The 21,340-nt window shown below is 54.4% G+C and overlaps 1 protein-coding gene and 1 long non-coding RNA gene across 9 annotated transcripts; one reads left to right on the forward strand and one right to left on the reverse strand.

Moving 5' to 3' along the window:
- Positions 1-432: 432 nt before the first annotated feature.
- Positions 433-16,693, reverse strand: NECTIN4 (nectin cell adhesion molecule 4). Of its 8 annotated transcripts, XM_060415320.1 has the most exons (11): positions 16,621-16,693; positions 16,352-16,496; positions 11,486-11,725; positions 7,493-7,852; positions 5,967-6,257; positions 4,792-4,912; positions 3,720-3,868; positions 3,336-3,495; positions 2,826-2,901; positions 2,453-2,527; positions 433-2,117 (listed from the first exon to the last, which is right to left on the reverse strand). In XM_060415320.1, the coding sequence occupies exons 3-11, from the start codon at positions 11,673-11,675 to the stop codon at positions 1,893-1,895; spliced, it is 1,647 nt and encodes a 548-aa protein (XP_060271303.1). In that variant the 5' UTR covers positions 11,676-11,725; positions 16,352-16,496; positions 16,621-16,693; the 3' UTR covers positions 433-1,892. The 8 variants fall into 8 exon arrangements, with proteins under 8 accessions (XP_060271303.1, XP_060271306.1, XP_004002729.1 ...); XM_060415323.1 differs by having other exon boundaries at positions 3,336-3,492; positions 16,352-16,693; XM_042256697.2 differs by having other exon boundaries at positions 2,002-2,117; positions 2,386-2,527; positions 16,352-16,693.
- On the forward strand, positions 16,609-20,961 carry LOC121820706 (uncharacterized). The gene is made up of 4 exons (XR_006061400.2): positions 16,609-16,728; positions 18,981-19,117; positions 19,872-19,946; positions 20,426-20,961. It is a non-coding gene; the product is annotated as an uncharacterized LOC121820706 (long non-coding RNA).
- The last annotated feature ends 379 nt before the right edge of the window (positions 20,962-21,340 follow it).

Here is a 21,340-nt window from a genome sequence, read left to right on the forward strand (position 1 = left end):
CCGCGCTAAACCTCGGTTTCCACACATATGAAAAAAATGAAGAGAAGACTAAGACGACCTGTAAATCCTTCCAACTCTAATATCCTGTGGAACCCATCTGAGTTTTGGGTTCTTTGACCATAAACATTTTACACTGCTGTTTACTTTCCAGGCCTGTTGTAGTAAGACTCCAATAAAAGATAGGATATAAAATACTGCCCAGCTGAGTTACTGCCTATCCTGGAAGGGGTCTTCCCTTCCATTGTCCTACCTGGGGACTCTCAGAGATGGCTCAAGGTCTTGGGGAGACCATTTCTCTCCCCCTGTTCCTCCCAGTTCCAGGCATCCTAGCTCCTCCCCAACTTGGAACCACAGGGAGGGTGTCCTGAGACAGAAGACTATTGAGGTTCAGGATTTACACAGTTCAGGGAGCAAGACAGGAACCAGAAAGAACAGGTTTTATCTGTTTATTTAAAAACAGAATATCATTTATGTACAACTATACACATATTTACACAAAATGTACATACTAGAATTCCATATCTTCAGGTTCCACATGCAAAGTCCTGGCTGGCTGCAGAGCAGGGGATGAGAGACCCTCCTTTGGTCAGAAATCCAGCAGAGTTCAGGCTGAGCAGGGTTTGGTACTAAATCTAGGTATCCTGGTTGAATGTATTTGGGTCAGGCAGGCAAAAATGGACCTCATCTAAGCCCAGCCCCCACCCAGCAAAACTGCTGAAAGAACCCCAAGTTAGTGACCCTGAGACCCCTGGGGAAAAGCGGATATTCTTGCTCCCAGTAGCTCCTTCACCTCACTTGAACTCTTACCCTCCCTGGTTCTATTATCACTATTCTCTCTCCCTTACACCATGACTAAACCAGCCTTGGCACCAAGTCCTAGTGACCCCCTCACCAAGGGACCACAAACACCCGTGCACGCAACTAAGAAAACATGAGCCTATGTTACCAGTAACTGTGGGGCACACATGCCTCCTCCAGACTCCATCAGATCTTAGTCTGCTTCCCATGAGGCTTTCCAGATTAAGATGCCTCAGAAGGAGCACCTTGAACCATAGGAATTAGCCTCCTGGGGTCGGGCCCCAGCAAGGTCTAGCTTTGCTGGATTCCTGTGTAGGCTGATGACTCTTTAAGCAATCCTTGTAACGATAAACATCCAGATGAGTCCACAGTTTTTTGAAAAGTCTTTTCTCTTAATGAGTTTGGGGCAATATTCCTTAAAGAAGCTCCCCTGTGCAGGCTTATTTACAGAAAGTATGTACATGCAGCAGGCCCAGAGGCCACCAGAGGGCAGTTTGAGCTTCTGGCGGACCCTGGCCCACCGCTTCACACTTGCCCCAGCGGGTCCCAAGTGGTGGGAGCCCTGCTCCCCAACTCAGGAGGCCAGATTCCAGCTCCAGCTATGCCCGCACACCTGGATCTGGCCCAAGTCTCCACCTCCCACCTTGAAGCTCTGCGTCATTAATACTGCTCTGGGGTCTGAGGAAAACACCTGCATTTTACAGGCAAAGGTCCCACAGCTGCACAACACACAAGCACATCCCCGTGACGTACACCCCACATTGCCACCGAACCGGGTGACACACGTACCACAGTTCACTTGTGACAGCATGACGAACACCACGGGCACAGTCACCCCTGCACGCACACTCAGCACACACTCAAACAAGCACGCATGCACACGCAGCGACCTGAACACACTGTGGGAGGGACTCAGCCAGCAGAGCCCTTCCGTTTTCCAACGGAAGGACTGGAAGGACTGGAGGTCAAGCAGTCAGTGGGGTGGGGAGCATCTTCCTCAAGAAAAGAGTGTATAGGGAGGCCCCCTGGGGATGAGCTGAAGGCTTCCCTGTCAGCAGAGGGAGCCAGGCTTAGGGGACGGAGGCAAGCCTGGGTCAGACCAGATGCCCCCGCCCGTTGATGTAGATGCCATTGCCCGTGGGCTTGGCCCGCAGGGTCCCGTTCTCCTGAACAAAATGGTTCATGGCCTGCTTGATGCCTTCATCCCGATCCTCCTCCTCCTCTGCCCGCCCAGGGCCTGGAGACGGCAGCTCGGTCTGCGTTTCAATCTCCCTCACTGTGGTCAGCGTGGAGTAACTGCGGCCCTCCGGCTCTTCACTCTGGAGACCAAGGGCAGGGGCCAAGTCAGGAGCCTGGGCAGGGCGGCCACGCTTGAAGGGGCTGGCTGGGGCATGGTGGGGCCAGAGGTCAGGCACAAGCAGGGGTTACGGTTGCTCAGCAGCTCAGCGATGGGCAGGAGTGAATGTTAGGTGTGGGGAAGGGGGGACTGGAGAACGAAGGCGTAAGGGCATAGCTGGGGGTGTCAGGGGAGGCAGGCGGGCAGCGTGAGTCTCAGCAAGGGGGCTGGTGGAGGGGCTGCTGACGCACCACATCGGGGGCCGGGAGAGGGGCCTGAGCAGAGTGCTGGGGACACCGGTGGGGCCGGGGGCCTCACCATCACAGAGCAGCTACTGTTGTCCTTGAGACTATCGGGGTGGCCCTCGGCTCTCAGCCCTACACTCTCCTCCGGCTGCAGGGCCCGGACATGGGGAGGAGTCAGGACGGGGCTCAGGCGCCTCCCTAGTCACCTTCCCCCACCCCACAGACATCCTCATTCCCCCACCCTGACCTTGACCCCACCCTGAAACCAGTGCTAACCATGGCTTCCCCAAGCAACCTTGAGGCCAGTGATGAAGAGGGCTTTCTAAAGGAGCCAGCCCAAAGAAGCGCTGCCCACCCTGCCACCTCCCCCCAGTGCAACCCTCCTACGCTCCTGACCTGCAGAGGGGCCCCGGCCCCACGAACACCCCTGACCCTGGCGCACACACCTGGTTTCTGGGGTCCGAGTGATGGGAATGCAGCCTCCGGATGGAGTTCTCCCTGGTCAGGGTCAGCTCCTCCTCACTGGGAAGACACCCCCTCGTCAGGAGCTGAGGGTAGTGGTAGCCTCCCAAGGCCAACCTAGGCTGGCGGCGCCTCTATGAGCTGGGGCTGGAGGGTGTGGGCACTGGGCCGTCCCTGCAAGTGTGAGCGCGTGGCTGCAGGTAGCAGTGTGACTGCAGAGTGTGTGTGCCTGGTGCCATGTATGTGCCCGTGCGTGTGACACCCTCGAATGTGGATCTGCCCTCACTCGGGCAGTGAGGCTCCCTTCACCCAGCTGTGGTCCAGGCCCCCAGGCCTTTCTCACCTCCCAGGAGACTCTGCCTACCTCTGGTCCACAAGCTCCTCAGACGTGGGGCCACCCAGCCTCCTCTCGCTCCTCAGTCCTGGCCCACCTCCTGCTTGTCTCCTCTCTGCTCCCCGCTGACCTCACCCGCCCAGGAGGGGCCAGTACTCACTATTTCTGGGTCATCTGCTGGGCCTTGCGCCGATGGTATCGGGACATGAGCACCACGACCACCACCAGAAGGCAGAACAAGAGTGCAGCAATTACGCCCACCACTACCACGGAGGCCGACACGAGGTCCACCTGCTTCCCGGCGGCATCCTCGGGGTCTGCTGTGGGCAGGCCGAGGTCTAAGGCAGACGTCCAGATCTCTGGCCCGCCCCATGCTGTCCTCTCAAAACATACCCCAAACCACCCCCTCAGCCTGACCCTCTGCAAAATACGTACAGTCCCACCCCCTCCAAATAAACACTCTCCCAGTTCACTCCCTGTCTTGCTTCTCGTTGCCCCCCACCAGGCCCCTGGCCCAGGCCCCAGCCTTTGCCCCAGTGCTTACCAAGAACATCCACCACCACCTGAGAATCCCTTGAGGAGAGTGCATTGCTAACACGGCAGACGTATGTGCCACTGTGCTCAGTGGTCAGTGTGGGGAAGCCCAGGGTGTCTCCTTCTGCTCGTACCCCACTGGGCAGAGGCCCGTCCAGCCTGGAGGACAGGGAAGCTGATGGGCGGGCTGAGGCTGCCACCATCCAACGTGCCCGGGCAGCTCTCCACCTCCCTCCCCCATGACGTCACCCAGAGCCACCGGCTGTTCCCACGGTGCCCCTCCCTCCTCTAGGCAGGTCTAGGCAGAGGCCCCTTCTCCCTGCCGCCCAGCCTGACCTGGGCACCCCAACACGCACTCGGGGAAGATCCACACGCACAACATCTCACATGCTCCTGTGGGCATCACGTCATTCAGCACTGAGCACCAGGTCCACATGGCATAAAGTCCGTACGACAGGACTTTGCATTCCTATTTGGGCTCAGATGTACTTGGCAAACGTGACTGCATGCCCCAATACCCCTGACATTGCAAGGTAGGATTCATGAACAGAGCCCCAGGCACGAGGCCACATACATGGCTCATCTGCTCATATGTGAGAGCATGCCTGTCATGGGCTCACACACATGTGCCCCTGACCCCTTCCCTGACTCTCTGGACATCTCAGACCCTGGAAAAAAGCCAGGGAACTAGCAGAGACGGGAGGGTGCTTCTAAGGTGCTGGCGATGTGACAGGGGCTATAAAAGTGTTGCTTTAACAGCAGTCACAGTCAGCTGTATCCTTTTGTCTTATCCACTTCAGGCACTTACATAAAAAGTGTTAGCATTTAAATACCGTATTATATTTCATAATTTTAAAGTTAAGGGAAAAAGCCAAGCACTTATTAGCTAACTCTCTATGCATCGCCATGTATCCCACACTCCCTGGTATAAGCCAATAATAATGTTTGGTGACCATGCATATTCTTGTATTGGTCTGAACATGTGCCCCAATTTATTTGGGGCTCAGAGTATATTGTCCCATTTCATGATGAGTACGTGTTGGTCCCGAGGGAAGTATCCCAGGCTCAAGCTTGGCCCTTACCGTGTCCAGTTGTACGAGGGCGGGGGCTGCCCTTCACTCAAGCACTTGAGCATAGCCCCTTCTCTGCCAACCTGCCACAGCTTTCGGTCTTCAAGGCCCCTCACAGAGGCTTCCGCAAGGACTGGAATGAAAGGTGGGAGGAGAGAGAATGGGAGTGATGCTCTTCCTTGAAGACCCCCAGTCCCAGGCCTCACCCTGCCTGGAATGGCCTCTCCCTGCCCTTCCCTGTCCTGCCCATCTGCAGCCCAACCTAGACCAGCCCCACTCTGCTGACAGCTCCGTCCCCTGCATTCAGAGTCCACGCTGGTTTACCTCTGCAGTGAGCCTATATGTTCCTCTGCATAGCAGTGTGGCAACACCTTTTGAATCCCCTGTGGGCCCTAGCATAGTGCCAGTCAAAAACCAGGTGCTAAGCAAAACCCCTCTCTGATTCTTCAAAGGTTTAACCATCCTCCTAGTTCCTTGATTTCTCTTTTATTTTCCCTGACTGTGCAGCATGGCTTGTGGGGATCCCAGATCAGGGATCGAACCCAGGTCCTCGGCAGGGAAATTGTGCAGTCCTAACCACTGGACAACCAGAGAATTTCCAGCTCGTTCATTTCTTTAACAAACATCTGTTGAGGACCTACTTTGTGCCAAATGCTGTGTTAGTATGAGTAGAAACCAGTGCCATCCCTCACAGAGGCGTGAAGTCTAATGCCAGGAAAACAACATCTGCCATTGACCTGGTATCATCCATACACTAAGTGCCGTGTGAGAGGCTTTGCATTTGTCGTTTCTAATTCCCATCAGAACCCTGTAAAGTTGATATAATTACTCTCCTTCTGCTAATGAAGAAAATGAATCTTGACTGAATAACGGCTGGTAAACAGCAGAACTAGGGTGCATTCCAAGTCCATCTGTCTTCAAATCCTAAACTATTTCACAAAATCCTTTCAACTCCATATTTATATCTGATCTCCCTGAAACCTGAAAATCAGGGCAAGCTCCTTTGTAAGCAGGAGGACTCTGAAGGTCAGAGAGTGGTTTGCCAAGGTCATCTGGGAGGGGCTCCAGGTCTTAGACCCTGGACTAGTGCTCATGCGCTGTAGGATCCACACTGGTGGGCCTCAGGGTCTCTCAGGGTCGCACCCGTCTTCCTGGAGCCCGTGGGGGTGCCCTACCCAAGTACTCACAGGCCACCTGGAGGATGTGGGTGATCCGTTGGTCCTGCAGCAGGCCAGGGTGGGATACCACGCAGGTAAGTGGCTGTCCGTTCATGCTGCGGCTGGGCACCAGATGGAATTCTGAAGTGACGGCAGCTGAGCGGGAGTGTGTGAAGGAGCGGTGGGATGCTGTGCCCTTGACCTCTGTGTCCCAGGTAACGCTGGGGGCCGGGCTGCCCTCTGCTGTGCAGGAGGCTGCCAGTGTCAGGCCCTGGCCCTCTTCTAGCGCCGGACCAGGATTCAGCGAGGGCAAGGGAGGCACTGCAGATGAGGGGAGGCAGAGAGCACCATCTTCACAACCCTCCTTAGGAGGCCCCACCCCATCCCAGTTCAGTCTAGCTTTTTCTTCTTTTATACCATCAACAGAGATGTCAAATGAGTGGTAGAATTTCAACTGACTTTGTACCTTTCTCCACCGTTTGAATTATTTACAACGAGTATGGGTCATTTTTTTAATAAAAAATAATGAGGTAATTTAAAAACTAACCAGATAACATCTATATAATAATAATAATAATAATAATAATAATAGCCACTACTTTTAAAGCACTGACTATGTGGCCCAGTACTGTGCTCAACACTTTACAAACATTATTTCTTTTAATCCTGTCAACAAACATGAAGTAGGTATTATTATCCTTATTTCATAGGTGAAGAAACTGAAGCTCAAGGAGGTTAAATGACTCATTCCAGATCATTAGCTATGGGGTGGTGAAGCCAAGATTCACACTCAGGGTTCTCTACCATGGCTGGTATTACTAAATTCCATGTGGATAAAGGAAAACTATAAAGGTCTTTATTTTTATCTTCATAACATTAACAGTCCAAGCCCAGCATGGAAAAGACTGGACTTGACCATAAGTCCAGGGCATCCGTTGACCATGAGAGTCCACAGTGCCAAGAGGTGGTTTACAAGGCAACTGCGGCTCCCGACCGCATTCACTGAAGGTCTAGATCAGGGCAGGCATGAGCCCCACTGGTCATGCACAGCCACTCTGGGCAGAGCTGGGCCTGTGTGTCCATGTCTAGGCCTAGTATTTTAAATGGAGCCCAGGAGGATGAGGGAGGCTCTGAATGAGTGTGTCTGGTAGAACTGTTGCAGAAACTAGTAAATTTAGCTTGAAGGAGAGATTTGAGTGAGGCATTTGAGAGCGTCACATCTAGTGGAGAGGCTGTTGTGCAGAACAGAGAAGGCTCACTGCTGACAGTGCGAGTTACCAACAGGGAGATGTCAGGTCCACAGAAGGAAGACCAGCCTAATAAATGGATTCTTCCCCAAGGCTGATCAAGCTGTATCAAGCTCTGGGGGTCACCTGAAAAGAATTTCTGGATTGGGGCAGGGGTTGGATGGGCTAAATGAAGCTCTCTCAGTTCCACAGGACCCCACCTCTTCCTGTTTCGACCCGATCCCATTCATCTCTGCATTCCCCTGCTTCTGGCTCTGCCTTCCAAGACCCAGGGCCTGAGGTTCTGGCGTCTCTGGCAACTGGCCTTACCCAGAACGCGGAGCCGCAGCCTTGCCTGGAAGCTTCCGGCAGGGAAGGTGCTGACGCGACACTCGTACTCGCCCTCGTCAGCCTGCACCGCGTTGCGCAGCAGTACCGCACCATCCAGGGGGTTCCGTGGGGGCGGCGGCTGTTCCACGCGGCCCTCGTAGGCTGAGCTCACGTGCAGCCCGTATTTGGAGTTCAGCAGTGCCAGTTCCCGGCCGCCCTCGCCCGCATCCACGCGAGCCCATGCCACCTGCTCCACCTGCTCGCCCGGATCCCCTCGGTAGAAGCAGGGCAGCCTGGCATCCTGGCCCAGCACCACGGTCACCAGGTCCGAGGTCTCCAGCTCACCAGCAAGGCACTGACCTGCAGGGGGCAGACAGAAGCAGCCAGGACTAGGGGCGCTGCCAGAGCTGGGGAACACTTATTCATAATGATAATGTCAGCAAAGGCAGCCCAGAACTCCTGGAGCATTTTATGCTTGCAAAGCGCGTTCAGTCCATTACCTCATTAGATCCACAAACCATTCCCAAGAGGTAGGTGTTATTATCGCCCTTTAACAGATGAGGAAACTGAGACCCAGAGAGAGGAAGTGACTTGCCTAAGGCCACACAGATGGTGTATGGAAGAGTCACAATCCTCTCTCAGCCCTGGATCCTATCCTGAGCAATTGTAAGGTGGGCAGCTATAACACGAGAAGAGACCCAGCCTCTGCCCTCTGGGAGCTCAGGGAAGTGGATTTTATGCCACAAAGACCTGGAAGCCATGGACAGACTTTAACAGAAGGCTTAACCTACCAAGAGAGGGAAAGAGAATGCTTTCAGAAAGTGGTCTGGAGCCAAGGCAAGGGTCAAGAAGAGTTGGTGTCTGGGATGCGGCATGTGATGTAGGAAGGGTCCATGCCAACAGGCCCTTTGGAACATTCTTTTCATGGTTTGAAGATAAGAGGATGAGAGACCTGGGTTCCCAGAGAGAAGAAGGTATGCTATGTGGGAGGAATGGCATGAACCAAGACTCAGAGACAGGAATGAGCAAGTCACTGAAGATAGAAAGGCCCAGGGTCAGAGGCCAAGAGAGGAGAGGTCAGGACAGATATATAGCAGGGTTAGAACCATGAACCAGAAGCAGAGGACTGAAGGTGGAGACCAGTGTTGAAAGGTGAGTGCTATGTCCATTGATAAGGAACAGTATGAAGCCCTCAGGGAGATCTATCATGTAGCCTTATCAGCAAAGAAGGATGCATGTCCTGCACTTACAGAATCTGAGATCTTCTGGGAAAGAGATATGTATGGAAACATCTATGGAAATATGTGTGATGGTTTCTTATTTAGTGGTTACTGGTGTGTTGCACGTTAGTTATGGGATAGGCTAGTGGTCCTGATTCAGGTAGGAGGGCCTCATGCATGCAGCGGGTGGAATCAGGAGGGGGTGAGACCTGGAAAGGGATCCCAGGTAAGGGCCCAAGGTGGGTAAACCTCAGGGAGGTGGAGTCTGGCTGGTTCAGGAAGCCAAGAGGAGAGGACACAACTAAGGCAAGGGGTGTGTGTTGAGTGGGAGTGAGACATCTGGTCACAGCAAAATCATCCAGGACCTTCCACACCAGGCAAAGGAATTCAGATTTGGCCAGGGGAAATACGGAGTCACTAGAGCATTAAGCCAGTGGTCATGTGCCCTCTGACTGGAAAGCAGGGCCTGTGGCAGGAGACACACTAGGACCCTGCTGCCATCCTGCACTGTGCTGCCAAGAGGAGGGGACAGTTCCAGGGGAAGCTTGGCAGGACCTGGTCACTGACCAGAAAGAGGAAAGACTCAAAGACCACTCCTAGGTTTCTAGGATGAGTAACTTATGAGGGAGGCAGGGCTAGAGAAGCTCGAGGCTGGAAAGAAAGAGATTTGAAGTTGTGGAATAAACTGTATGAAACAGGGCTGGGGGCAGAGGGCTGCGGGCAGAATGAAGGCTCTCTGGAATGGTGAGAGCGACTTGCCTGGGGATGCATGTCCAGTAATTCCCAAAAGTTCAAAGCTCCTACCTCTGGCCAGCATTTCACACACCCTGCTGGCCTTCACCTTGCTCATACTGTGATCCTGCCTGGAACGCCCTCCTCCCTATGTCTGGTAGCTCCTACTCATCACTGTCTGGGTAACTCCTACTCATCCTTAAAGACTCTGCTTAGACATCACTTCCTCCCGGAGTCCTCCCTTCCCCCACCCCCACCTGAGGCAGGGTGAGGTGCCCTTCCTCTGTTCTCCCTCTAGCATCCTGCGTTGACCCATCACAGACTGCATTTGTTGATACCACAGATTGTATTTGCTGTTTTCTCGTCTGCCTCTTCCACCAGACTGAGAACCTCAAGGGTATAAACTGGATCTCACATCACATATGCAAACATGGCTTCTGATTCAGTGCTCAGTGGTCTGCATTCCTGGCATATAACTGGTACTCAATTATTATTTATTGACTGACTGAATGAGTGAATGAGTGGGAATGAATGAATGTGAGAGACAGGCAGAAGAAGGAAAGGGTAGAACGAGGAGGAATGTGCAGTCTTTGGTTGGGCTGGGCAGGGAGGGGGTTAGCATGGCAACCTTAGGGTGGAGACACAATAGGCTGGCTAGCAGGGTTCTCTGCCAGAGGGAGTACCTCCAGACTGGACCTAGGGTGAAAGTAGGGGGTGGAAGAAACCAGACGTTGGGGGAGAAAGTGAAGCCCCACTAGAGTGGCCAGAGGGCCCCAGTGAGGCAGAGAATGGGACAGAGGAAGGGGATCCCACGGCCCTGCAAACGGGAAGAGGAAGGGAGGATGCTGTTGGGAGCCGGGAGGGCCCGAATGGGACGGGACAGACCTGCAGGGCCAGATACCAGGGCCCTGACCTGCCCAAGCTGATGTTGGTCCCACCCAGCCCAGCCAAGGAGTCCAGCTAACCACCTGTCACCCCTCCCAGGCACCTCCTCCTGGCACCAGAGGGAGCAGGGCTGCCAAGGGCTGAAGGTGGGCTTGAGATTGGGGCTTCCTGGTACTTCCTCTGCTTCTAATCCCAGTATCCATGCAGGTCACAGGGAATCCAAGCCCTGCTCCACTGCGAGACACTCAAACCCTTCCAAAGCCTATTTCTGGGACAATGTCAGATGGCATCCTCATTCCTGTACTTGTCAAGCAACTGGCCCTTCCCCACCACTAATCACATTTCCCCACCAAAAATACCTTCTTAGCGTACAACATGCATCGAGTCCCTGGCACATGTCTGGTCCGATCCTCCACATCCCTACCTGTGGCTCCATGATCCCCATGACCCCAAGTGATAAACCCAAACTTTGCCAGATGAGGAACCCAGTTAAACCGGAAAGTCCCTTCTGGGTCTCTCCTACATCTCCCCTTTGTCCTAAATTCACTATTTACTGGGAGCATCTCAGCTTGAGCAACACCCTCCTTCACTTACACACACACACACACACACACAACACACACACACACACACACACACACACACACACAGAGGCTGCAAGAGAAGGAAAAGAGAACTTGGGCCCAGTAGGCAGACCCAGAAGCTGAGACTCCCAGGGTAGGGCAGACCAGGACTGCCTCCTCCTTCTCTCCCCCACCCAGTGCCCGCCCGGCGTCAGCATGATGATGTCACCAGAGCAAAGGAGACACACCGCCTGCCTGGTGAGGTCACCCTGCGGGCATGTAGTGGCCAGGCCAAGCCCACGGACCCTTCTGCTGCAGACTGGTTGCTGAGGCTGGTGGACTCTGCTGGCTGAGCGCCCCTCCCTCTGACCCTCCCCTCCCCTCCTCCTGGGAGCACCAGGACGCTGGTCAGGAACCTGGGTGATTCAGCTGCTGCTGCACAGCCAGCCTAGCCACAGCCGCCACCAGCCACCACCTTGCGCAAGGCAGAGAACAGGCCCGACTGGCCGGACGGGATCCCTGCCCTGGTCCTCCCCCACCCCTGGCCAGGCCCCCACGGGCCTCTTTGGGGCCCTGCCCTCTGTGTACCCCACCTGCTCCCAGACAGGCCTTCCGTTCCCGGCCTGGGCTGGCTGCCTTCTCCCTACCCTGTGCCCCAACTCTCCTCTCTGCACAAGGCCTGGCCTCTGATCTCCGGAGGGGAGACTGAGGCTGGCAGTGGCGGATGACGGCATCTCTCGGGCAGGAGGCTTTTCTTTCTGCGGAGCCTTTCTCCGTCAGCATCCACTGCTAGTGCTTCTAGGGGCACACAATGGGGTCCTGGAGGTGGGTCTCTGAGGAGGAGGAAGGGAGGCAGTGTGAGCTCCGTGTGTCTGCGTGCCCGTCTTTGGGTGAGGGCCTGGTGTGGCTCAGTGCTGGCTCGCATGCAGGAGAGGCTGCCTCTTTGCATGAACCTGGGGGTGTTTCCCACATACATGTGTCCACTTTTTCTCTTCAGGAGTGCATGTGTGCATGTCAGCATCAGAGCAAGCCATGGAAAGGCATGTCTGTGAATGTACACACACAGTAAATATTTTGATATTGGTTTCTCTTAGCTTCCGCATAGTTATCTGTCTCAGCTGCCTTTGGTCAGTGCTGCGTGGCTCGGGGCCTCTGTCTCTGCACCCACTGGAGTGTCGCCCAGGCACCCCTCCCCTCCTCACCCCAGACTTGAGGCAGATTCATCTCAGGCAGAGGGACCCAGAGATGAGGTCACTGTCCCTCTGGGGTGATGGGAAATTGTCATCAAGGACCACCCCACAGAACAAAACAAAAGCTTTCTCTACCCTTGCTCCTCAGGTTCCTACTGGAAGGACCCCCACCTTTCTCAGCCCCCCCCCCCACCAAGTACCTCTGGCCCCTCAAGGAGGCCTCTCCCTGGGAATCTCTGTCAGGTCTCTGCTGCTGCCGCCACCAGAAAAACCAGCTCTCGCTGCAGGCCTGGGGTGAGGGTTGTCTGGTGGAAGTTTGCTGGGAAGGAGGAGGGGGATCCTACCTGAGGCTAGGGGGAGGGGGCTGAGCTGTCTAGGGTCTCATTCTCCTTTGTTAACTCTTGCCTCCCCTCACCCCACAGCAGCAGCTTCCCCAAGAAAGAGCTGGAATGTGTGGGTGAGTTTGGGGTAAGAAAGGACCTGGGAAGGGACCCCTGAAGCCCCTTACTCAGGACAGGTGATATAAACAACCCAACTGTTTTTCTTTCCATCCGTCCCTCTCCCCCTGTAACCTTGGCCTTGGAGTGCTAAGGAACTTTGAAAACCAGCAGATTCTCTCTCTGCCTTCCTCCACCTCCCTCACTTACCCTCCATTGTCCTAAGCCCCTCAGCTTAGTGAGAGCTTCCCAACCCGGGCAAAGCGCCCACCACAGATTAGTGTCTGGGGAGGGGGGCCACGCCAATCACAAAGGGAGGTGAGAACAATGGGGGAGGACAGGCCTTGAGGCAGCCCCAGCTCCGGCCCAGACACGGCTCCCAGCACAGATAAGTCCCCTAAACCCCCCGGAGCCAGAGTCTGAGCCTGGCTGAGTCACCACAACAGCCACACTGTGGGTGGGAGACCCAGAATTCAACTTCTCCCAAACCCCTGGGATCCTAACCCCCTCCCCAATCCTGCCAGCCAGCCACCCCTCCCCAACCTCTGCAAGTGTGGCCAGCTCTGCCCCACCCCAAATCACAGCTTCAACCCAGCTCTCAGGACAGCCAACCAGTTTTAAAGGCAAAGGGGTGTGTGTGTGGGGTGGGGGGGTGGCCTGAGAACTGTGGGGAAAGCGTCTGAAGCCTGAGGCTCCCGTCCAGTTAAAGAGTGATCTTGACCCCTCCCCCTCAGGCAGAACCCTCCTCCTCCAGCTCTGTGGCTGGACCCCAGTTCTGAGCTTGACCTTCTCAGTTTAGATTCTGATCCCAGATTCAGCCCCTAGGCTTCTCTCCTCCCTTCCCTCCTGACTCAGCTCCTCACCCCACCCCATCCCTTCTGTCTGCCTAGACTTTGGTCAGCAGAAGGGCAAGTTTGGGAGTCCAGAAAGGCCAGGCATTCTCTCTTCACTAGGCTTGCTCCTACCGTGGCTGACCTCCCTTCACTTTGCCTGGAGGGCCCTAGGATCCCAAGGCTGAGGTCTAGAGGCTGGGACCGTGGACTCTACTATGAATTCCTTACTGCCATCTCTGTGGCTGGGGTCCCCTTGGCCCAGCTCCCTGAAACATTGGGGTTGGACTAAGGTCACTGGGGGCCACAGGGCTTCCCTGGGATCCTCCTAGCGCTCCCTACCTTGGGCAGGGATGCTTGCCTCCCTTTCTGGTCTTCCCCCAGGGTTTGGGTAGGTCCTTCAGAAAAGGGCCTGCCCCCACCTCTGTAAATAGGAGTAGAGATGCAGGGATGAGGTCCCTCCCTTTCTAAAAAACTAACTTTAGACAGAAAGCTAATCCTAACCCTCAGAGGCCAGACTTCAGAATTCAGAGAACCCCGTGTTCTCTGGGGTCCTGCAGGGCTCAGTTGGAAGCAAAGATTAGGAACCAGGACCCTACTGGCAGGGTATCTACAGATATGGGTCCTTCAGCCCCAGGGCAGGAGATGGGAAGGAGAAGGGAGGAGACCTCACCCGGAAATTCATCCCATTAAGGAGAGACAAAGAGCTGTGGTTGTTGGGGTGCCTCCCCAGCCTGGGCTCCTCTCCCTAACAGGGGTGGGGCAGGGCCCTGGGGCTCAGAGCACTAATGACCCAGGACTTGGTGGGGACACAAATCTGCAGCAGTGCAGGGGCAGAAGGCAGTATCTAGGGTAAAGCTACCCCTGGTCCCTGCTGAGAAAGGGGGTCAGGACCTTTCCCCCTTCTGTCGCCATAGCCAGATGGACTGTTTCTTCCAGCACCCAGCACCCTCCTTCAGTCAGGGGCTGGACGTTCAGGCAGCCACAGGCTCTCAGAGCTAGAAGGCCCATACAGATCATCTGGTCCTACTTCTTGGTCTCCTAAAGTCTAGATTCTTAGTTCCCCAAGGTCATGTAACAAATTAACTGCAGAAATGGGGCCAGAACCCCAAACTCCTGATTTCCCAAGGTTCCTGTCCAAGGCTTTCTCAGAGACAAGAACACTCCAGTTTCCTGGGGGCCGTTGAGGAGATGCCCACGGGAGCCAGAATGGGGGTGGCAGTTAGGTGGGCCCACATGTTCCTCGGGCTGGGAACCCGGGGTCTGACTTGTGGCCCTCCGAGCACTCTGTGCAGGTTATAGCAGCTGAGTGCGGCTCCCTGGGTGCCAGCTTCCCTGGAGCAGGCTGCCTCCCTGGCCATGGCACCCGTCCATTAGGCATAGGACAAGGTGGGGGTGATGCCCTAACTAGAAGGGGTCTCCTCTCCCTGCCATGGGCTTCTCTGAGAAAGAACAGCTTTGTGTCCTGGAAAAAGAAGGCAGGGACTATGTCTTGCTAAGCGCTGCATGTCCAGCATCCAGTGCCCTGGCTATCCCCAGTGACCACTCAGAGGTGTTATGCTCCGATGAATTAGGGGTTGGAAGACCAAGACACTAACCCCGATTATGCTTCTAACACTGAGTAATCTTGAGATCTCGCTGGCCTTTCTATTTCTTTCAGTTTTCCCTGGAAACTTCCCTGAGGGAGTTGGATCTCTTTGATCCCTTCCGAGTCCTGAGACATCATGGCTCCACTCTCTAGATGTGGGTAGATCCTTTAGGTGTGGGTAGATCCTACAGGAAAGTGACTGCCGAGTTCCCTGGCCCCAGCAACCAGGCCCCACCCTCTTGGCCTCAGCAAGTGAGAAGGGTTGTCTGGAAGATGGGAATTAAGATGGGGGGTGGGGGGGAGGAGGGAGAGATGGCAGGGCTCGGAACTCAGTATCCTGCAGCTGGAGGCTGGGCCAACGACCCTTCTATTAGAAGATCAGAGCAAGGCTGACTCTCCCTGACAGCTTTAGGTGGGGATGGAGGTTGGGGAAAATCACTGCTGGACAACTGCGGCTCCGTCACCACTGCTCCTGGGACTTGGAATCAAACTGTTGTGTGTAGGTGAGGCCCTGTCTTTCTAAGGAGGAAGATATCTCAGTTGTCCATTACCTTGGGAACAGCCTAAGGAATCCTACCCTGGTCTCATTGTGCATATGCAACCTTACAGACACACACACACACTCTCTCTCTCTCTCTCCCCCACTCTGAAGATTACAAGTTCCTATAATTTCTAATCTTCTGTACACAGTGCTAGACGGGAGTGATACAAGACATCTAGCTGAGAAAATAGGACAAGGGATAAAGGAAAGAGGACCATGCCCTCTCTAGACCCCCCGCTCATGGAAGTAGCCATCTTACTTTGGAATAGCACCCCCCATAGCGTGCTCAGAGATGGGGGGCCAGAGTGAAAAGAGCTTCCAGCTCCCCGACAGTCCCCCAACGGGTGCCACAGAACTGGTATTCTAGGCCATCATGTGGAGAGGAGGTGAGAGAAAGACCCTGTCCATTCTCTGGACATCAGGCTTCCTACACCCTGATGACTGGGGAAACCAGCTCAGCCCTGAGTCAGCTGCAGCCTCAGTCAGCAATTCTGAAGCCCAGGGGGTAGGCGAGGGAATCTCTACGAAGGGGTGAAAGGGTCCCCACCAGTTCCACCTCCCTGGCCACCTGTACTGGATTACCACATCTCTTTCCCCAGAGGCAGCTCCAGCCTTTTGGCTAAGGTGGTCAGGGAGCCCAGACCCAGAGACCTGGCCTGGGGCTGGAAAGGGGCATGAAACAGAAGAGCTCCGGTGGCTCTCCTGAGGGCACTGGTAGCAGCTGGAGATGCTAGAGGGAGGCCGATTCCTCAGCTCAGAGCACAGGAAAGGGAATGTGTATGTGTGCATGCGTGTGGATGCGTGTGGATGCGTGTGTGTGTGTGTGCCTGGTCGGCTTGGGCTCAGGAACAAGGGTCCTGAAGCAAGTCCTACCTGTAAATGATGCCAGGAGCAGCAGCAGCAGCCAGGCCACAGGACCCCACATCTCGGCTCCCAGGGACAGAGGCATTGGTCGGGAGGCAGAGCTGCCCAGTGTTTCTGAAGTTCCACCGAGTTCTCCCTGGGAGCCGCTCGAGAGCTGGATAGGGATCAACCCAGACGGTAGGCAGTCACAGAGTCCTCGGGCAGGGACGCACCTGCCTGCCCCCCTGGGGTCTCCGCTAGGGGACCCAGCCCCCTTCCACCCACCCAGCTGTAGCTACCCCCGAGAAGCCGTGATCGGGAGCGCCGAGCTCCCGCAGAGCTGCTTCCCACGCCGTGGCCAACAACGAAGGCAGAAACTTGGGAACCTGCTCAGCAGGTCAGAACAGGTGCGTCTCCGGGGGCTGGGCCTGGCACGGAGACTAGGCAGCCGCCGCCCCCACGGCCCGGGCTGGCTAATGGGCGCCAGAGAGGGAGGGGATAAGGGAACGACCTGGGGGGGTGTGGGATCCCATCATCAGCTGCAGCCTTTACCTGGCAGTGTGTGGAAGGGGCTGTGACGGGAGGGGCTGGGTGGGGGAGGGGTAGGAAAGGCCCAGGGTGGCTCAAAGAGGGAGGCACCTGGCCAGGAGGAGCCAGGGCAAGGCCCTTGTGGGTGGAAAGCAAGCCAGTAGTCCCGCACCCCGGCCGGTCTTGCTGCCTTCCCTTGCGTTTTGCTGAGTTCCCCAACTTCCCAGGGGGGCTCAGCTTTGGAGCCAGAATCAGAGAAGACCAGAACAGAGGACAGTACTGCCCAAATACCTCACCCACCAGATGAGAAAACAGAGGCCCAGAGTGGGGAAGGGGCTTGCTGGAAGACACAGCTTTGGTAGTATGAGTCATCTCTACCTTTGAAGTAGGGAGTTAGATCAAAGGCAAGAATACTGGTAGCCATTCCCTTCTTCAGGTGATCTTTCCACCTCAGGGATCAAACCCAGGTCTTCTGCATTGCAGGCAGTTCCCGTGTGAGCCACCAGGGAAGCCCCAGAGACCCCTCAGAAGGAACTTAAGTGACCCCCCACCCCCAAGCCTCCTCCCTTGACATAGGAGAAGACAAGGGATTGACCAAAGCATTAACCCCACAGATTGCTGGCCTCCCTAGCAGGACTCTCCATCAGCATCAACACCTTCTCACTACTGGTCAGGAGACCCCACACCGCGCCAACACCACTGAAGCGGAAAGGGGCTCCTTTCCACCATCTCTGTGGTTGCTTTAACCATTTACCCCATGGTTACTGAACAAAGCCACATGTCTGGACTTCGCAAGGACAATCGATTTCAAATACTCTGTCCTTGTATTCCTATAAGTATACTCTTACCGGTCAGACCGTCTATTTCCATGTTGCCTATAATGTAACTGCCAAGTTACATGAAACCTTACTGACCTATCTGGGATAGCCAGAGAAGGGGGCAAACTCAACTCTGGGAAAACAAAGGGAAGGGGAGGCACAAGATCATTGACATACTGGAGCTAAAATATATATATACATACAGACAGACAGGAGAGAGAAGGAAATATATACGGGTTAAAATCTTGCAGCAGGATCTTTTGTCTGGAGAGGGGCAGGCAGGAGGAGTCAAGGACAGCAAGGTGCGGGGGTGGGGGTCATTTCATGTAGAATATTTTACACACACATACACAAAGACACTCCTGATTCCACCTGTCAAAATGTTACTCATCTTTCAAAGCTGACCTCAGATGCCACATTTTCCATGAAGCCTTTTCAGTTCCTCCCACCTAAAATTAATCTTTCTCCCTTCTGTTCTTCCTCAGCCTCTGCTAGTCCCTTTATTATAGCTTGCGTACTCATAATTTGTGCACATCTTATCTCCTTAACTAAATTGTAAGCTTCAATTCAAGAAGCATCGATTGAAGCCTGCTGTGTGCCAAGGATTCAGTAAATGTGTTAAATGAGGGACAGGATGAGAACTGTAGTCTGTGAACTCCTGGAAAGTCAGGCTTGTTTTGTAATCTTGCCTCAATCATCCATGCTAGCACAGTCCACAGCACTTAACGGGGACTGGATGCACTTTTGTTGAAGGCATGACATTATGGATAGAAAAGGTGGTCAGGTACGGAGTGGAGATCCTGACTCTCCTGAGCCTGATCAGCGACCCAGACTTTAACCCTGCCTCTGGACCATAAGCCCAACTCTGGACCATGAATCCAGGGGCTCTAGATCCCAAATCTCACAATGTTCATGGCAGTGACCTCTTCTTAGAGAACTGTTTCCCACGAGGACCAGGCTGAATGCCAAAGCTCCTGTTTCTCTCCACCTCTGCCAGGGTGAACCCCTTCCCCTCTTCTGGACTCACCTGTGCCAGGGGAGCAACCCCACCCCGATGTTGCTTTGAGATCCACAGTGGCAGGGGTGGGGTAAAGCCGGGGGGAATAAGAGGGAGGAGCACCCTGTGTTATAATTATAATTATCACACTTCGGATCCTATCGCACGATTTCAGAGGAGCTCCTTTCCTTCCCACGGATGCACCCCTCCTGGTCCAGGAAACCCCAGGAGAAACTGAGGCACAGTGGTGGGAAAGCAGGGTGATCACAAGGTGGGTACCCAGTCCCTATATCCCTTTGACCTTTTCCGTTCACAGTGCATCCACGGTGTGGCCGGTCAAGATGTCTAGGACCCTCAATCACTCACCTGCAGTTCCAGTCAGATGGAACACTGGGCTCCCGCTGGACTTACCAGGGCTGTCAAGGCCAGGCTGTGCCAAATATTTTTTCATGGGTATGTTGAGGTCCTAGTAAACACCAGAGGTGGCCTTGGAAGGAGGACTAAGGCTACCACTGGGCCTGAAAGGGAGCACTTGGGCCAGGAAGTCATTTCAGGCCTCTGCTGGAGGTAGGGATCTTTCTCCTCCAAGTCCCTCTTGCCGCTGTGCCCTCAGTCCTGTATATTCCACATAGGCCATGCTCTTGGGGAACACGCCCTCATTCTTAGGCCTTGCCTGCACTCTTCTGGGATGAAGCTTGCAACAGGCAAATTCCAGGATTAGGGCCAGAAGGAAATATTTTTTGGAGAAGACTTTGCAAACAAGTGCGTGGTCTCTTGAGTTCTGTTCTCTCTCCCTCATTGAATCCCCATTCTCCTCGTGCCTCACTACCTACCCTCCTCCAACCCACATTCTGGGCCCTAAGAATGGGAATAATTCAAGTCAAGGTGGCCTCCTCAGGATGTGTATTGTTCTAGTGGCATCACTGCAGGCATGCCTGCATGCCTGAGTTCATTCAACAGACATTTAGTGAGCACCTCCTCACGCCAGGCCACAGGCAGAGGATAGAGATGCATGATACACATGGTCCCTGCCTCAAGGAGCCCTCAGGAGAGACAGATGCATAATAACATGCCAGATCCCTCCATCATGCGTTCCCTGCACGTCTCTGTATGTCCATGCCCAGAGCTTTTTCTGTGTGTCTAACTTCAGATGTTCATCATCTAATGCGTCCAAGCATCTGCTTGTAACTTGTGTCTGTCTCCACAGAAGGCTGCACACCTCAGCCAAACCGGTTGGAGTGGGTTGTGCTGAAATTTTTGTTTGTGTCAATGGGACTTGGAGGTGAGTCAGGGAAGACCAAGGCTGGGTGGGGTGGTGTGGGGGAGAAGAAGAGTGAGAGTGAGGGTCAGATTGAGTGAGCAGGGGAAGAAGGGAGTGGGTCAGGATGGGAGGGGCTGGAGGTGGGGTATTAGGAGGATGGGTTGGGGGAAGGAGGAGATGAGAGAGCCTCTTAGTGAGTAATATCCTGTTTGTCTGAGGTGAGATCCCAGGTCAGAGTCAGAGGTTGGCAGGGAGACCCTTGGGCTTTGCGAGAGACAAAAGCAGATAATAAAGCCGAGCAGAACTAGTTGGAAGCATGGGGGTGGGCGAAATATCTACAAACCATTTCTATACAGCTTTGTTACTTTGTGTGATATTAAGCTATTCCTAATTAAGCTATTCACTGCCTTGGTTTCTGCGATTTGTACAGAAAAGTGTCAGGGGGTTAACTGAGGCTGTAGTGGAAGATTACTGATTGGGCACTTGATTCCATCCCTCAGGACCAAAGCTATTTCCAGTAGAAGCTTCAAGATCCCTCTTCCTGCTCCTCCCTGGGACTCTCTTCACCCACAGAAGGCTGGACAGTGACCCCGATACTCTGGCAGCTTTTCCTCCACTGAAAAGCACCTTTGCTCCCCTCCAGCTGAAGCTTCACTGTGCCCAGTATCAAGATGACGGCGTCCTGCTTCCCAAGAGGTTTCCTGTAAACATTGCCATGTGCGGTGCAGTTCCTATCTGGCTATCCTGCAAGTCCATTGATTCCCCAGCACCCAGCCCCATCCTTTCCTGTTGCCTAACAACAACCACACTTTCCTGTTGCCCAACAACATCCCTTAGAGCTTAGGGGGCTGGATTTGTTTGTTCCTAAAAAGCCCTGAAGCTGAGTGAGGAAGTAGCTGAGCATAAGGCAAATTTGGGTCCTGTTTCTCAGTAGGATGATGTGTGCAGAGCCCCCTCCTCCTTGCGTTCATCCCAGGACCCCCCCAAGCTTCTGTAAATACATAATCACAGAATCAAGGACCACGGTGTGGGTAAAGAGAGAGATGCCTTCATTCTTTGACACTCTTTGGTCTCTGGGTGCTCCTGCCCAGTCGCTCAGTCATGTCTGACTCTTGTGACGCCATGGACTGTCGCCGGCCAGGCTCCCCTGTCCATAAGATTTTCCAGGCGACAATACTGGAGTGGGTTGCCATTTCCTCCTCCAGGGCATTTTTCCTCACCCAGCGATCGAACCCACGTCTCCTGCATTGGCAGGCGGGTTCTTTACTGTGGAGCCCCCGGGGAAGCCCTGGTCTCTGGGTGGGCTAGCACTTTTGGAAGGTTCTGGAAATAGGTCCTGACTGGCCAAGGACAAGAGTGGGAGCCCTTGTGGAAATCAGAGTCTTCCAAGTGCTGACAAGAGCAGGAAAAGATGG

This window comes from Ovis aries, chromosome 1, assembly GCF_016772045.2.
Source record: "Ovis aries strain OAR_USU_Benz2616 breed Rambouillet chromosome 1, ARS-UI_Ramb_v3.0, whole genome shotgun sequence".
Taxonomy (NCBI): Eukaryota; Metazoa; Chordata; class Mammalia; order Artiodactyla; family Bovidae; genus Ovis; species Ovis aries.